Source organism: Lontra canadensis, unplaced genomic scaffold (assembly GCF_010015895.1).
Source record: "Lontra canadensis isolate GAN:19392208 unplaced genomic scaffold, GSC_riverotter_1.0 scaffold72, whole genome shotgun sequence".
Classification (NCBI taxonomy): domain Eukaryota; kingdom Metazoa; phylum Chordata; class Mammalia; order Carnivora; family Mustelidae; genus Lontra; species Lontra canadensis.
This window is the reverse complement of record NW_022631066.1, coordinates 5,344,968-5,363,082: the sequence shown is the minus strand read 5'-3', so window position 1 is coordinate 5,363,082 and position 18,115 is coordinate 5,344,968. Positions and strand designations below refer to the sequence as shown.

Below are 18,115 nucleotides of genomic sequence, written 5' to 3'. Positions count from 1 at the left end.
TATTTATTTATTTATTTGACAGACAGAGATCACAAGTAGGCAGAGAGGCAGGCAGAGAGAGAGGGGGAAGAAGGCTCCCTGATGAGCAGAGAGCCTAATGCGGGGCTTGATCCCAGGACCCTGGGATTGTGAACTGAGCCGAAGACAGAGGCTTTAACCCACTGAGCCACTCAGGTGCCCCTCTCTGCCCATTTTTAATTAGATTACGTGTGTGTGGGTGAGTGTGTGTGCAGTTATTTGTTTTGGATAATAAGCTCTTATCAGGTACATCATTTGCAAATATCTTTTCCCATGTAGTAGGGTTTTGTTGTTGTTTTCTTTCTTTTTTTTTTTTTTTTAGTTTTGCTGATGGTTTCTTTGTGTAAAAGCTTTTTAGTTTCATGTACTCCAAATAGATAATTTTCACTTTTGTTTCCCTTACATGGGGAGACAAATCCAGAAAAATAAGGCCAATGTCCAAAAGTTTACTGCCTATGTTTTCTTTTAATTGTATGGTTTCAGATCTTACATTTAGGTCCTTAATCCATTTTGACTTTATGTGTGTATATGGCAAAAATGCTCTGGACTTACCCCTTTGCATGTAGCCATCCAGTTTTTCAGCACCATTAATTGAAGAGACTGTCTTTTCCCCAGTATGTACTCTTGTCTCCCTGGTCATGAATTAGTTGCCTTATGTGCATGCTTATTTCTGAGCTCTGTTCTATTCTGTTGATCTGTGTGCATGATTTCTGTTGGTGCTATACTACTTTGACTACTATAGCTTTGTATTATAGTTGGAAATTTGGGATTGTGATGCTTCCAGCTTTGTTCTTTCTCACGCTTTGGGCTATTTGGAGTCTTTTGTAGTTCCTACAAATTTTAGGATTATTTGTTTTAGTTTTGTGGAAGATACTATGGGTATTTTGATGGGGATTGCATTGAATCTGTAGATTGCTTCAAATATTTTGGACCTTTTAGCAGTATTAATTCTTCCAATCCATGAGCATGATACATCTTTCCATTTGTGTTGTTTTCAGTTTCTTTCATCAACATCTTACAGTTTTCAGCATACAGATTTTACATCATTACAGTTTTTAGCATACAGATTTTTCACCTCCTTGGTTAAATTAATTTTTAGATATTTTTTGATGTAGTTGTATATGGGACTTGTTACCATTTTAACAAATGTTTTTGGAAATGGATCGAGGACACGTAAGTAAACTTTCTTCCCAATGTAAGTATTTATGAAGCTGGCTCAAGCAAAGGGCTATAGGCAAATATTCATTTTAATGAATATATGTAGGTAGAGGTTGGACCTAGACTAACTACCTGGGTAGATATGGCAATAAGAGTTCATGGAATAGTAAATCCTAAGGACATGGGTTTGAATATCCTCCTTATCACTTACTACATGTTCAGGCTTGGGAAAGTTATTAGAACCAGACTTAGCATCCACATAATATTGCCTTTTAGAGCTATGAGGATTTGAGAGAATATATGGACAATCCTTAGCCTGGCATTCAGCATCTTCTACTTTCATTATAACTAACCTATTCGTTTAAGGAAGGGAGAGTGTTGGTTTAGAAGTAATTACACCGATCACAGGTGAGCACAAAAGCATAGTGAGTCAAAGCACTACTATCATCTCATTTAATTATTTGTATGCTTGGTGTTATATTATACTGTATTCTATATTTGGCATAGGTTGCAGTGATAGGGCTACGCAAACTACCTGTTAATGACCACTTGTCTTTTTTAAGTAGTAAAAAACTTTTTAAGTAGTAAAAAACATCTTGGAATGTAGCAGGGGACACTGAAAAAAATACAAGGCTATTTCAGTGTCTTATTTAGAGTGGGCGACAGGAATTATAACTATCAGAAAAGGAGTACAGATGAATGCAAGAAAGGGGAGACAGCATTTGGATGTTTAAAGGTTTCAGTCATAAAGTTTAGGCTTAGAGATTGGTTTTCCGTTTCCTAGTTTAGGCTTAGAGATTGGTTTTCCATTTCCATGTTATTTCCTATATGTGTATTCTTTCTGTAATAAAGCCAGCTTGTCAAGTCCTATAACATTTTCTTAGAGGAAGGTAAACAAATGGAAGTGAATAAAGAAGAGAAAGCCTGCCAAATAATTCATCCCTATTCCCATCAGGGCTCTAATATAATTTGGTTGAAAGAAATCTTAGTAAGTTCAATAGAGTCATATGATACTTGATTTCAAATACGAATGCTATTTAAATAGGAGCTTCGGAAAGTACAGTATCCTTATACTTTGAGACACTCTCTGGAAACTTGGTGTTTGATGATGGAGTCACATATGAAATTCTCCTGAAGGGAAATAAGCCCATGCTAGCAATAGACTGGTATCATGAGAGTATCGCTTCTATCCATCTCTGATATATTTGATTAAGTTGTGAGTCTCTAAGGAAAACTATATGAAAATAAACTAGGGGGAAAAGTGCTAGGGCAAATTTAGAGGATAAAAATACCTAATGATGACAGTTTACCAAAATTAAAGACATACTAGTTTTTTTGTTTGTTTTGCTGGGTTTACCTATTGATTTAGAATGGTAATTTTTAAAAAATTCATTCATTTCTTCATTCACAAACTCTCATTAAGAATGTAATCTATGAAAAAAAAAAAAGAATGTAATCTATGCCATATATTATATGGGCATTGGTGATAGATGGATATGGTATTAGACCAACTCAGGTTGTAGATACATTATATGTTACTGAAGGTGATAATCAAGAATAAAATGTGAGAAGTTCTGTGACAGATAAACACAGTGTTATTGACTGTGTAGGGTACTACTTCCTAACAGTGGTGCTAGGGAACCCGTAAATTTTAATAAGAAAAGTGATTTCAGGGGCAAATTTAGAAAGATAGTAGTCATTAGGCAAGTGAAGCAGAGGTGCTTGATTCCACTAAAGAATGGTCTGGAAATAGAGAAAAAGTTGTTTGCCTGAAGCAAATTTTGTATAACTGGAGTGGAATTTGTGGTGGTGAGAAATGTAGAAATAAGTCTGGAGAGATAAGCAGGGACTAGGTCTTGAAGAGTCCTTCCTCACCACCCATCATACCACCGCCACCCACTGTTCAGGTAATACAGGGAATGTGCTGCAGTGAGGGACAGGCTGGCTAGGAGATGTCACAGCAGTTGATTGGGGAAGAAGGTGAAAGAAAGATTTTGATTAGACTTTAGAGATGGTCAGGTGAGGAGGAAGAGAAAGTAACCAACATTAGTTTCCATGTTTCTGATTTGCGCAATAGGACAGCAAATTTGCCCTTTCCTGAGCTGGGGATACCGGGAAGAGAAGCACCTCTGAGAGGAAGATTATGGCTTCCTTTTTAAACATGTTGTGATTGTGGTATTTATGGCACATTCACATGGAGATACTCAGAATGTATTCAGGATGGATATGTGGAGCTCAGGAAAGAGATAAAGCGATTTATGTAAATCATATGGCCTTCAGTATACAGGCTTGAAGCTGTGGGTGTGGAGGAGATAACAGAGAGAGGAAGACAAAAGGTGGAGGACAGTTAAAAAAACAAAATGCTTAAAGACACGGAGATGTGGTCACAGGCACAAGAGGACAGCAAAAGAAGAGTGATAGCCATAAATGAGATGTAGAAAGTCTTAAATATGAAGAGTATTCACAGGTTGGAATGTTTTTGAGAGATCATGTAAGATTCGGCCTAAAAACTATGCATTGGGAAAAGCACAGCAAAAGTCCTGGTGACCTTGGAAAGGAAACTTGCTGTGGACAGGAAGAGGAGAATTCTGAAGCCAATCTTTTATAGAGAAAATAGTCAAAGAGAGACATCAACTGTTGATTCTTCCAAGAAGCTGGCACTTAGAATATGATATAGAACAAAATAAGAGGTTTTTTGTTTTGTTTTTTAAGTTGGTTGGTTTTGAGAACCTTGTACACATTTAAATGTTGGTAGGAATAAGGATTCTGAAGTGGTTATAATTTAAACAGGGAAATCAATAGAAAATGGTATTTAAAGGCCTTTTATTCTTGCAAAAATAAATGTTTTAGGGATCAGAATGTTTATGTAAACCTGTGATGAGTTCAGCATTTAAAAATAATTCATATTTAATATTGTCTTTCCCCTGGAAACATTTTTTTTTAATAAACTGAAGTGGTACATCTTTACCAAAAATATCCCCCTTCCATTAAAATAAAAGAAAGAAAGAAAAGAAAAAGGAGGAAAAATAAATATGGTTTAATTATAAAGGAAAATAGCACAAAATTAGGAGGATTCCTCTTATTGATATTCCCCCAGTTCATCATATGTTACATCAGTCAGTATCCTGGCAAGACAGAGATGGCACACTGATATTGTAAAATTTGAGATTATTCAATAAAGGAGTTATTTAGGGAAGTAGTGTGCAGAAAGAAACCACAACAGATAGTAAAAGCAGGGGCTGTTATCACCCTTGGACCAAAGTATGTGAGAAGAGGGAAGATTTGTCTTAACCTGGAATCAAAGAGAGCCGCCTGATGCAAGGTCAGGGAACAGCTAGCCCATGGTGATCTCATAGCCTCTTCCATCCGTGTTACTTCTTGCCGGTTCTACATATCAGCCAAACCCAAGGAAAAGCTAGAGGACAAAGAAGCATGTGGATATGTCCTTTATAGTTCAGCCTCCTGGATCCTGAGCAGAGAGAGAAGATGCAGAAAGTTCCAGGAGAGGCCCATGGAAGCTGCCAGTGATGGATGTGACTGTGAAAAAGATAGGAAAGTGGGTAGTCTACCTACTTCCTAACTTTATACTCCTATACTAGTCAACATGTCTTATGAAGTTGATTGACACTTGGAAGATTTAGAATGGGTCATGCTCCTCAGATTTGTGGACCAACCTTTATCATCAATATTTTTATTACTAGCCTTTAAATATATTAGCTCTGATCCCAGCATCCTCGGGTGCTTCTCAATGATAGTATGAAGATCATCCCTCTGCATATGACAGCTTCTTACCAAAGTGTTCCTCAGCTTATTCAACATTAAAATAATGGTGATTGTCTGTTTTCCAGAGATATTGAAGAATTGGATGAATATAGTCAATTGTGTAATGCACATAATAAGTTATTATTCTTTTCCCATTAAATTGTTTTTGTAGTTTTATAAAAATTATTTAAACTGCCAAGATAATTCAGTAAGAGTAGTAGTTGGTTTTAGTTTAAGGATAGAGTAAATACCCATCCTGCCTGTCCTAGGTACAGGCATGCCTTGAAAGGCTGATAGCCTTTATTCTCAGGGAGCAAGAGTGTGGTCACTCTGCTCTCAGAAGCACTGAGCTGCATACATGAGTTTTCTTCATAATAGTAAACGGATACACATCCCTAGACACATGTACTTTACTTTTGTGTATGTTTTGTATGCAGCAACAATAATTTATAAAGGGAATTTTGCTTTAGGAAAGTAACTCTAGTGAACCCTTCATGAATTGCTTCTGTTTAATGTATCTCTAATACCTAGTGAAGGAGGTAAAAATCACAGAATGTTCTGTGTTACTTGGCTTATTTTGGTAAGAAAGAGTGTCAAACTCTAGGATGACAGATCGAAATAAATGTTTTTGTAGACATTAAACCATAATGTTTGAATATGGTGAAAGTAGGTATTATCCAGGGAAATTACAAAATCTGAGTTTCCTATAAATTTTATATGTAGATTACTTGGAGTATTTTTGAAATTTTTCTTTGTCATATCTGTAGTAATAATGAAGGAGAAAAAGAAAGTAATGGTTTGATGACTTTTCCTATATTCAGTACAATGTACTTTGCTGTGTGGGTTTCAGTAAATACTACTTGCTATTCATAATTTATTTGCCACATATTTTTAAAAGGAAATTGATAAATATCCATTAACTTTAATATTATACTATTTTAAATGCCATAGAAACTAAGAATTTAGTTTTAAATTTCGTAAAACACTTAATTTTTAACTCTTAATTTAAACTTTCTCAAGAAGGGAAAAGGAAGACTTTTTGTACATTGAAACCATTTATTTTGTTACATATTGTTTCAATTCTATTTGGGCCAAAGCTGAGAGGATTTATAGCCCTTACAGGTTAGAGCTCTTCACTGTATAGTCAATTTGAAAATAAGCTATCACTCACACTGGAAATTGGTTGAGGGAATATGGTTGGATTAGATGAGTATTTTCAAGAGTAGAAGTGTCTGAAATAATGCTTCAACAGTAGATGAGTATTATCTATGAGCTTTGTATACAAATTTCAACATACTATATTATCTAAAACATTAAACTGTCGGGGTGCCTGAGGGGCTCAATTGGTTAAGCATCTAAGACTTCGTTTCAGCTCAGGTTGTGATCTCAGGGTCATGAAAGCAAGCCCAATATCAGCCTCTCTGCTCAGAATGTAGTCTGCCTATGATTCTTTCTCCCTCACTCTGCCCCTCCCATTTGTGTTCTCTCTCTCAAATAAATAAATATTTTTTTTAATTTTTTTTTAAGATTTTATTTATTTATTTGAGAGAGAATGAGTGAGAGAGAGCATGAGCGAGGAGAAGGCCAGAGGGAGAAGCAGACTCCCCAAGGAGCTGGGAGCCCGATGCGGGAATTGATCCTGGAAGTCCGGGATCGTGACCTGAGCCAAAGGCAGTTGCTCAACCAACTGAGCCACCCAGGCAGCCTCAAATAAATCTTAAAAAAAAAAAAATTAAAAACCCCTAAAAACTGTCATCTTATATGGTCTCTCAGCCCCTTGCAATGCAAAACAATGATAACAAGAATGTGTACACACACACACACACACACACACACACACACACACGAATATATAGTGCATGTGTGTACATACATATTCATTTTTTACAAACACCTCTTCATCTTAAAAGAGTTGGAAGATTATTCTATTTCCTAGTTTACTTGGTTTGCAGTATCATTTATCTTGTCAATGTAGATCTTAAAATTATTTAACCTTTTGCAAAAGCTTAAAGATCATCTCTTCTGGGACATTAGGCATTTGTATAGTCTGGTTTTGGCGTGGTTTTTAAGTTTGTCTGCACTACCTCCTTACACACACTCCCCAGTGAAAGGCAAACTGCCTTACTCACTGTTCTAATATCAAACCTATTGATTCCCCATTTATAGATTTTGTTCCCACTCTGCTAAATGGCTTTTTACTAGAAACATGAAAATTTAAAACATCTCAAGACTCTACTCTTTCAGTCCTTACAGACTTTCGTGCACTGAAGGAAACTCTCATTTTTATAATACTGATCTATACCAATGCTTTCGCAATTAAGTCTGGCCTTATGGCATTTCTTTTTGTTATTATTTTGGACTCTTAACTGGTTTCATATTGTCATTTTGCTTTTATTGTTACATATGTTCTGCTCACTCTTTTTGTTTGTTTTCTCGTCACTCTTTCTGAAAAGTGTTTCCCTGCACTCTCCAGTTGGAGTGCTAAGCATAGAGTCTTACGTGGAGGGACAGCTTTGTAATATATACTGGTGGGAACTGAAGTTCTAGCACCACAGGATTACTCAGTGAAAAGCATCGCTTTAATTTTCAGAGCTAGCATTTTTAATCAATGGACAGACACACTCTTAAAAGCATCTTGTGTGTAACTTGAAAATTAATTTTGATAGGTAGCTGTCAAACTGTATGATAACTCAATTCCAGCCCATAAATATACTTTTTTTTTAAAGATTTTATTTATTTATTTGACAGAGATAGACATAGCAAGAGAGGAACACAAACAGGGGGAGTGGGAGAGGGAGAAGCAGGCTCCCCACTGAGCAGGAAGCCCGATGCGGGACTCAATCCCAGGACCCTGGGATCATGACCTGAGCTGAAGGCAGACGCTTAACGTACTGAGCCACCCAGGCACCTCACCAGCCCATAAATATACTTAAAGAAAAGAAAAAAAACATGATAATATTGGCAAAATTTGTGTAAGACCCATTCATGGGTACATTTATTCCTGAGTCTTCTAAAATACCAATTTAGCTTGAGAAATTTCAACTTGTCTTTATCCTAGTAGAAGTAACTTCCCAGGTCAATCCTTCTTTAAAAAATTCTAGCAGCGGGCTTGGATTAAAGCGTTCAAATAAGGTATTGTATGTGACACCATTAGGGAAGTCAGAGAAAAGCAGAACCATTCTTGCTGAACTTGGGTTAAGCACCACAAAACCTTGCCCTCCACTTATCTCTGAGGAACCCTAGGACTCAAAGGATTAAGCATAGAAAATCGGTGTAATCAATATTGTTATAATTTCATGCTTTTGAAATCTATCCAGGATTCCTGATGAGATGATGCCATGGGTCTAGGCTTCGACATTCCCTCTATTCCAAACACAGCAAAGCTAGATGGAAGAGTTATCACAAAGAAAGGCTTAGAGACATGACAGATTTCAGCATGGGGCAAAACTGGAGTACAACCAGAGAGGAGAAATCAGGCATGGTTCCAGGTTCTCAAGCAAATACAAGATCAGAGATGTCTAATGGCAGTCTGGAATGGAGGGTTCTTTGGCGCTAACTTGTAAAAAGAGCCTCAACATTTTACCACTGTACAGGAAATTATAGCCCTGATGAGACAAGAGAATGAGGGGCAGGAAGACAAAAATGCAGTTTCAGGACTAATTGCAGCATCTGGGGGAGGTCGAGTACTTGTCAGGACTAGATTGCCACGGAAGTATCAGTGCCCTTGGTTAGCATCTGTAAAGTCATTTTTCTGAAACAACTCATCCTATGAGCAAGACTTGGGCTTGTCTCTTGAAGTCAGGCCAACAAGAGACTCTGGAATTAGTAAAATGCACCATGCCAGGAAGACACAGAGTCATCTTACATTGAGCTGCTGTGACCTACATTATGTATCTGGTGACCACCCGGGACTTAAAACCATGTGGAAATTGATGAACATTCAAGTAATGGTTGCTATCACTGCAAATGAGCATAATGGCAGGGACATTAGGGGAGCAGCAGAGGAACAGAGAGCTCTCTACTTGGACATAAAAGTTAAGTCTAAAATCAATTCAGACGACATAGTATACACAGATTTTATACATACATGCCTGTATAACAGTACCGAGTGCGCGGCTGGGAAACGATTCTGTCAACAAACTTCTTTTTGAAAAATCAAAAAGAACTATAATATATAATTTAAATATAAGACCAGAAAGATGAGGGATGATATAATAAACTTACTATTTCATTAGAAGAAATTCATTTTTAAAAAATGATGATTATTCCCCCCAGCCAACGGGAGCTGTTCTGATGGTGCGTTGACGTGCACTTCCTCTAACAGCTGTATCCCACTTCACAAGCGCTGTGATGGTTTGGTCGACTGCATGGATTTCCGGCTTGATGAGTCCAGCTGCACAGGTACTCTATTTCCATTAACATATTCTTTACAATATAAGCCAGTAACTTAACCCTTTAGATGATAAAAATAACAAAACTTGAAATTCTGAATAATTTCCAAGTACGGAATAATTGGATTTCTATTATTGGTTTAGGTCAGGAAGAATATTAACATTAACATATAAAAAGCTTATAAATATATAATATAATACATAACATATATAATATATATATAAATATATAGTGAACTCATGCTTATTCTATATAAATGAATGTTCCCCAATGAAGAAAAATCAAACACTAAATTGTAAGTTAATGGAACTTAAAGTTATTAGTATTTGATAATCTCTTTGATGCAAATTGCTTGGTATCTAGAATAAGGAAACAATCTAACATGTTATTAATTTTTTAATTATAATTTTCCCACTTCTCTATTTGCATGATCTAGTCATGTTTAAAAGTCAGTTTATTAAGCTTTAGACTGACTTTTAAAAATTCTTCTCTCCTGACCCTGTAATATTTATCAGAACTGATAATGTATGTTTGTGATTATACTTTTATCAGAACTGCTTTAAAATTCTCTGATTTATTATAGTCCATTGCTAACATCTCTCCTGGGTAGTTGAACTTTTATTTCATGCAGGAGATATATGAAATAATAGATAAGTAGGGGCAATATAAATCTCTCACAATGAAAATACAAAGTCATAATAAAAGGTATATTCAATCATATATTCTAAATAAATTGGAGATGTTTAATATCAAAACTAGGTGAGAATATATTCTTTGTATCTTTCAAGAGCGCAGACTATTATGAGATAAGTGACAAAAGCATGATAATTATAATCAGATCACAGTGCAAGAAAGTCTTATTTTTTATGCTGCTGAAATGAATACTCACAGAGCACTGAATTTTATGAGTACAAAAGGAAATCAAGAAGCGAGCAAATCTGGTCCCATAAAATATGCAAAGAGGAACGGTCTCTGCCATTATTTCTGTACCAGGCATGCTTATACATCAGACTGATACCCAAAGGAAATGCTTTCACTTTCTCTCCAGAGTAAGAAAAATATAAACAAGATAGTTTCAGTCTTTGAAACTATTAAGACAAAGCACTGATATCCAGTACCCAAATTTATTTGCATACAGGTGAGATTTTTGTTCGGGACAGTCCTCAGTGAGAACAAATATACCATAACATATGATGGGTTACTGTCTGACTTTATGTATTTTACTTTTATCATTCGTCCTGACAACGTGGAGGTAGTAACAGAGAGCACATTCTGGTCGCCCCACCTGGTTGCATCATTCAGCAATTCATTCACAGTTCATTTACACGTCGTACTGCCCCAGCTACTGGGTTACAGTAATATAAAGAACTAGGGAAACAGTTTTCAGAAATAAAATGCACATTTTATGTTTTGTTCTCTGTATTTTCTGTGCTTTTTAGTTTGTCAAACAAATACGATGTAGTCAGTGCTTCTGTGTTTAACAATGTGTCTCGGCTTAATCCACACTAAGAGGTGTCAGTGCCCATGACACCTTCCTCTTTCTTTCCAAACATCATATCCCTTTATGGGTAGCATTTCATAGACTTTATGAGCCCGATCCTGACAGCATCCAATAATGTCCCTGGTCGCACAGCAGGTGGTGAGCATCTGGTCTCCCCTCACCTGAGGTTTAAGTCATTAACGGGAACATTGACCTCAGGCCCTATGTAAGTGTTGCAGGTTAAGTATATTTCAACAAGGCCGTGTGCTCCCAAGTTATGTTAGAAAGGCATATTATTTTCAAGTTTTGGTTGTTTATGCAGCAGAAGGTTATTGAACAGAATGTGTCTGGCTTAATTTAAATTGGGAGTTTTTTCCAGTCATCTGTAGTAGTGGAGGTTAATGAAAGTTATGTTAAGGTGATACTATAATTATGATAATCATCCTTTGAAGTAGAATAAGGAAAAGGCATCAAAAATATAAAGTTGTAGGGATGCCTGGGTGGCTCAGTCAGTTAAGCATCTGACTTCAACTCAGGTCATGACCTGGGGGTCCCGGGATCAAGCCCTGCACCAGGCTCCCTGCCCAGTAGGGAATATACTTCTCCCTCTCCCTCTGCCCCTCCCTTCCCCCACCGCTCGTGCTCATTCTCGCTCTCAAATCCTTGAAAAAAAATGAGGTTATAGGATGGGATGTTATGAATACAATTTAATATGTTTAATAATAATAATAATAATGCCTCATAATATTTCAGAAGCTTTTACTTTTATTAAGTTTTTTTAAAAAATTTAATTCCAGTGGTCTCAACATGCAGTGTTATATTAGCGTCAGGTGTACAGTACATTGATTCATCACGGCTATGCCTCACGCCGTGCTCGCTTTGATAAGTGTGCGCTTCATCCCTTTACCTCTTTCACTCCCTCCACCTCCCTTTGCTCTAATTTAAATGAATACCCTCCGTTAGAGTTACTCTTCTTTCCAACAAGAACATTTTTTACTCGAAGCATACACCAAACCAAAGCACTATAGAGTAGAGCTATGCCAGATTTCTAAGCCATAGTTAATCTTCCCTGCAGTCCCTGTGCTGGGATTTCAAGATAAAGAGAACAGTCTGTGCCCACTGGGTATTTGGTTTACTGCACCAATCCATTTGGTTTTCTGGAAGATTCTTAGATCCATATAGCTCCTGAAACTACAGGCAAGTTATTGGCAGGTATATATCTTATCCATGACAGTGCATAAATACTGTACCATTCAAAGAAGTTCATGATCATAATATCAAGAACAGCAAGGGGTTATACAGAAATTCTGACCTGAATAGCAGATCATTTGACATTTTTAAACCAATAGACTTGAGGTGTTAGAGGACTGGAATTTAGTTCAATATCTGTTGCTCCTTTGCTATTAACTTGAGCAAATTATATTATTAACCAGTTTCCTTCTCTGTGAAAAAGGATCTCTATGAATATAGCACATAATGCTATGAGGATTAAATGAGGTAATGCCAGTAAAGCTCTTAAGACAGTCTTGACACAGATCAGGTCTTCAGTAAATGATAGTTAGTGGTAGTGGTGATCATAATGGTACAGGGGAGAAGGAAAGGAAAAACTGGAGAGAGCATTGGTAATAGAAACTAGGTTTCATGGGCAGTTTAAACAATCCCCAAATACAGAGAGCTGGCTGAGAACAATTATTTAATACATTATGCATACCTAACTCACTCGAATAGAAATGTTACAAATACCTTTCATTTTATCTTCTCAGCAGCCCTAGAAGGCAAGGTGATAGATATAATTCGCACTTTATTTTATTTATTTTTTTTTAAAGATTTTATTTATTTATTTGACAGAGAGAGATCACAAGTAGACAGAGAGGGAGGCAGAGACAGAGAGAGAAGCAGGCCCTGCTGAGCAGAGAGCCTGATGCGGGACTCGATCCCAGGACCCTGAGATCACGACCTGAGCCGAAGCCAGCGGCTTAACCCACTGAGCCACCCAGGCGCCCCTAATTCGCACTTTAAAACATGAGAAAGCTTAGACTTAAACCGCTTAGTCCAAAGTTACACAACTCATTAACTGAGCAGGTGTCAGTGAGGGAGAACCAGGACTCACGTGACTATCAGTCTTCTCAGCAGTCCACCGTACAAGAGCTCTCACGTCCTAGGCCTCCAGTTGAATCCTTACTGGCCTCCAGATACATGGTCATAATAACCAATGCAGGAGGGCACAAGGCGGCGAGACACTCATGTGGCTAAGGAGCTTGAGGTTCTCCTATCAACCCCGTAGACCCCGACTTGCCATTTGAGAGCTGCTTATATCCTGGGAGTTTAATCTCTTCATTGCTAACTAGTCATAGACCCCTCCCAGCCCATTTCAGCTGTTCCCTACTTTAAACTGTTTTGAGTAAAGTAAAGGTGAAAATATGTTGTGCTGTGTCTTTCCATTCTTATGGATAAAGAACCTGTGGAGGTCATCTACAAACAGTCTCTCTTCCAAAACACCGAGTTTAACTCCTTGCTCTGACCAGTGCTTCCTTTCCACTGTGCTCCATTATCCAGTGTAATAAAATGCATATTTAAATTTCCACAGCTTTATTTGGTTGTAAAGCAAGCCTATTGTTTTACTCTCGGCAATCAAGGTAATTACTAATAACCCCAGGGGAAAAAAAAAACGTGCAGCCATGTGTATGTGGATGTTCTGTAATATCAGACACTCTACAGGTTTTTTTTTTTTCTTATAAAAACAAAGCCCTTATGTGAGGAAGACTGAAATTGTACTTAAGACCAAACATAACCATAAAATGGTTTATCTGAAAGGTTTCTAGCTATTTATGCTTTATCATGCTGGTGGGCTGTTTTTAGTCAAACCAGCTAATTTCTTGTTTAGGAAGGAAATTTCACATCTGTTGTGTTCAGCTGAGCATGCCCGAAAGCCTGAGGGGTGTAGCTGTACCCCCATCTTTAGTGCCACACTCCCTTGCTGTAATTAAATAGGGAGGAGGAGGGAAGGCAAGATTGGAAACTACAGTTGACCCTTAAGTAGCACAGGTTCAAGCTGTGAGGCTCCACTTATAGGCAGAGTTTTTACAGGAAAGTACTGGAAATGCAGTTGCTTTGCCTTTGATTTCCCTAATAGCATTTTCTTCTCCTAGCTTACTTTATTGCAGAAGTACAGTATATAATACACATCATATATAAAAGATATGTTCACCAACTGTTTATATTATCACCAACTGTTTATATAAAAGATATGTTCACCAACTGTTTATATCATCAGTAAGGCTTCCAGTCAACAGTAGGCAATTGGTAGTTAAGTTTCGGGAGAGTTCAAAGTTATCTATGGGTTGTTAACTGTGCGAGGGTCAGTGCCCCAAATCCCCCACATTGTTTAGGGGCCAACTACATCCCTGGAAGAGCAAATCAATGGAAACCTTTGAGAGCAAAAATAACACCAGACACGTGGTATATTGCAAATTTGTTCCCACACTGCAACCTTCCTCCTTCCCTATTTTTCCTCTTTCATACTCCCTCTTCTGCCCCCTTTCCAGTGTTCAGTGACTGACTCCACAATCTGACTCTCTCTAGTTGCCCTTCAGAGTTCTTCTCCGAGGGCTATTTTCCTACATGGCATTTTTGCTTCTCCTTATTACTTTTCTGCTATTGTTCATTACCATCATCCTTTCCCGACCCAAGTAAATCGTTTCCCTTTCTGCTAAGGTTAGTCTGCTCCCGTAAAGTCAAAGACTGTGTCTTTGTGACCCCCATGACATTTAATAAAATGATCTCAAGTGATTTTTGAGGGGCAAGCCTGAAAATTGATGATAGCTGAAAGGCAGAGGAAGAAATCCAAAGTTTCAAATCCATGCCCTAGCCTGTATTTTATCTGAGCTTCAGACCTGCAAATAATATTGCCCAAGGAATACTTCCACTTCGATGTCCCCTTAGGCACTTAAAACACCAGCATCTTTCCCTACAAATTCTCCCTTCCCCACAGATCCCTCAATTCAGTGAATGAAACCACCAGCTAACCAGAGGCCCAGCCAGAGGCTTTAACATCACCCTTTATTCTTCCAAATAATCACCAGGATCTTTCAGTCCCAACATTTAAATATCTTACAAATCCCCACAATTCTTAGGCTCCTACCCCACCTCTTTCATTCAAGCAACCATGGTTTCTTACTGGATTATTACAAAAAGCTCTTAACTGGGCTCTTGCATTTTATTCTTAGCCCTTCTGTTGACTTTACATACTGGATCCAGAATTGTCTTTTTAAAGAATGAAACATGCACTTAGTTTCTTAAAATTCTGGCCTTCTAGGTTAAAGCTTAAACTGCTCACTGAGCCTATATGAGCTGGCCCCTGTGTGTCTCTGACCTTCTCCCATACTCTCTTTGCATGATCAGTCCAACCAGGCTGAACCTCCTTCCGATCCTCAAACATACCACACTCTCTTCGTGGGCCTCTGAGTCTTTATGACTATATTTAAACACACACATACACCCCTGTACCCAAATGAATGCTGATTTTCTTCTGGAAAGCTTTTCTTTATTCCCCAAATTTGATTTAGGTGCCCTTCTTGGTACTCCAATTACCCTTGTTACATTCATTCTAAAGTATACTAATTTTAATATTCTATTTTAATTCCCTAGTCATTTTTTTTTTTGCATTGTCTATAAAGCTGGAAGGTCAACATGAGCAAAGACCACAATTGTCTCTTTTTTATTATTTTTTATTTTTTTAAAGATTTTATTTATCCACTTGACACAGACAGAGAGATCACAAGTAGGCAGAGAGGCAGGCAGAGAGAGAGGAGGAAGCAGGCTCCCCACTGAGCAGAGAGCCCGATGCTGGCTCCATCCCAGGACCCTAAGATCATGCATGGCAGAGGCTTAACCCACTGAGCCACCCAGGTTCCCCTGTCTCTTCTTTAGGTCAACATTTCTTAAGCATGTGTCATGAGCTAGGTGTGTTCTAACATTCTCAGCAACTCCAAGATAGATACTTTTTTAAACCCAGTTTGACAGAGAGGAACCAGAGATACAGAGAGATTAACTAGCTTATCCTGTATTATACAGCTAATTAAGTTGAGTTGAGATTCCTCCTCAGGCACTCTGGCTCTGGTGCCTGCAGCTTTAATAATTTTGTAAACTTCCTGTATTATATATTGTTACATATCCAGTGCCTGGCCTAGTGCTGGATATTAACAGATGCTCAGAATAGATATGTAGAATTACAAGTTTCCACCAAGTATTGGAGGTAAGACAGTCCAACCAGGGGAGAATGGTATCCTGCAAGAGAGAAGTTGTTTAAAAAAAAAAAAAAAAAGCCAAGAAAAGCAATTTGGGGATTACGTGAGTAAGGAAACTAACAGGTCTTAGTAGATCAGGATACATGTGAGGATCCAAGGATACTGTAAAGAAACCTGAAGAGCTAAAGGCACTAACCACTTCCAGTGTCATACCTATGTGACAGTATCTAGCTTGTTTTTAATCTATAAGCAAACCACCTTTGAAGATAAATGTTGACACTAACCTAGGAGTGGGGAATGATACAAGCAGCAAGAGAGAAGGGCCAGGGAAACAAAGGTCAGTTTGAGCTATACTGATGTTTGTCGTGGATGCAAAGGTTGGACATGCTCATGCACAAGTGACATTTTACCAAGAAGACAAGGACACCCAGGAAAGCATTGTCTGTCATGATAGTGACTTGTGTGTGGAACTGAAGACAATAAATGTTGCATTAAAGAAAAAATTTCAGTATAATCACAAATATGTCTTGCAGACATGTTCTAAATAAGTAGATTTTGCTAATCCAGGGGAGGAAAAGAGTCTTCTCTTGTGGTTAACCACTCAGGCATGTGAAGAGAATGAACACATCAAGGGTGGCAAGGGCCACGGAACAAATTTGTGGGCCACAGAGAAGTAGCGTAGGAGAATTCTTGTTCTTTTAGAAGCAATTTATTCTCAGTGGCTAGATTTAATGCAGCGATTAACAGTAATATGTCCTCCTCCTTCCTAATAATATTTATAATTAACTGTGGGCTTTGTGATGCTTCTTTGTAGAGTGCCCGTTGGGTTACTGCAGAAATGGTGGGAATTGTGTAGTGGAGAAGAATGGCCCTGTGTGTCGGTAAGGAGCATTGTCTACTTTGTCTTTGAACAGTTTTTGCCATTGGCTTACTTATTTTTCTCAAAGCTGGTATAATACAACACCAATGAACACAAAGTTATTAAGGCAAAAATAGTGGATAATGGCATTATTTGCATTTATCTGTCTGAATATGAGAAAGGAAGATGTGGGTATATTTTAGAAAAAAGATGGCAATTATTTAACATGATTTTATGTCTTAACATTTTGTATTATATGGGACGTAGTTTTAATACTCATTCGTTCTTATTTTTAATATTTATATCAGGTTATAAAAAGATTTTATATATGGGTGTCATCCTATTTCAGATGAACTTAGTGTTTGTATTTCCTTATTCCCTTTTTATTTCACATTTCATATTTCTCTTTTCTAACAACAAAGGATAAAATTAATTCATAAATAAGACCTTTTTATAGTTTAAGCAGTGGATGTTTATGAGTACCCAAAGTTAAGGTACAGATAAGGAATACATTTGCATGCTTAAAGCAAAAATAAACAAAACTGGTCCTTGTGATTTCTTTGGGGAATTATTTATACTGCATATCAAAGATTGCTTGATTTTTTTCCCCTCACCCTTTAGGGGATTGTGCAAAAACAGTTTCATAAATTCCAAAGGAAATGATGCATGTTCCATTATATTTGTGTTTATGACTTTTTAATCTATCAGACCAATGGATATATTACTTTGCTTATTAGAGAACGGATGGTAGTTTGAAACTGAAGTCATAACAAAACACACAGAAGTATCTGGAAAACAATGATTGATAGTTGTTTGAATCCTTATATCCTTCTGAGTCAACACTTGTATTTTAGGAAAACTTGTTTATGCCTTACAAAAGCAAATATCTCTACCAATTAACACAACAACAAAATTTTTTTGATGAGATATGTTTAGACACTGTTTTAACATTGTTGGAAGTGAATTATTAATGGGTTTCTCTAAGTGTTTTGTCTCTCTACTTCATTACATAATTTATTTCACAACATCTCAACAAAATTATGCTTTCCCCTGTATCAGTTTCCATGGAAATTAATTTTTTACAAACTGTAAGTTGATGGAAAGACAGGATGCATAGTATAATTTCTAAAATCTCCTGAAAGAAATTGAGAATGATGCCATAAATAATGTCCATCGAATGTCAGCTGAGTGGATAATGTT

General features: G+C 37.3%; 1 protein-coding gene across 1 annotated transcript in view; it reads left to right on the top strand.

Moving 5' to 3' along the window:
- The window catches only part of MALRD1 (MAM and LDL receptor class A domain containing 1), a 736,704-nt gene that overhangs the window by 594,952 nt on the left and 123,637 nt on the right, over nt 1–18,115 (top strand). Inside the window, exons 36-37 of the mRNA XM_032880867.1 lie at nt 9,214–9,339; nt 16,871–16,937. Of these exons, the coding sequence (XP_032736758.1) occupies nt 9,214–9,339; nt 16,871–16,937 (193 nt within the window). The remainder of the gene's footprint in view (nt 1–9,213; nt 9,340–16,870; nt 16,938–18,115) is intronic.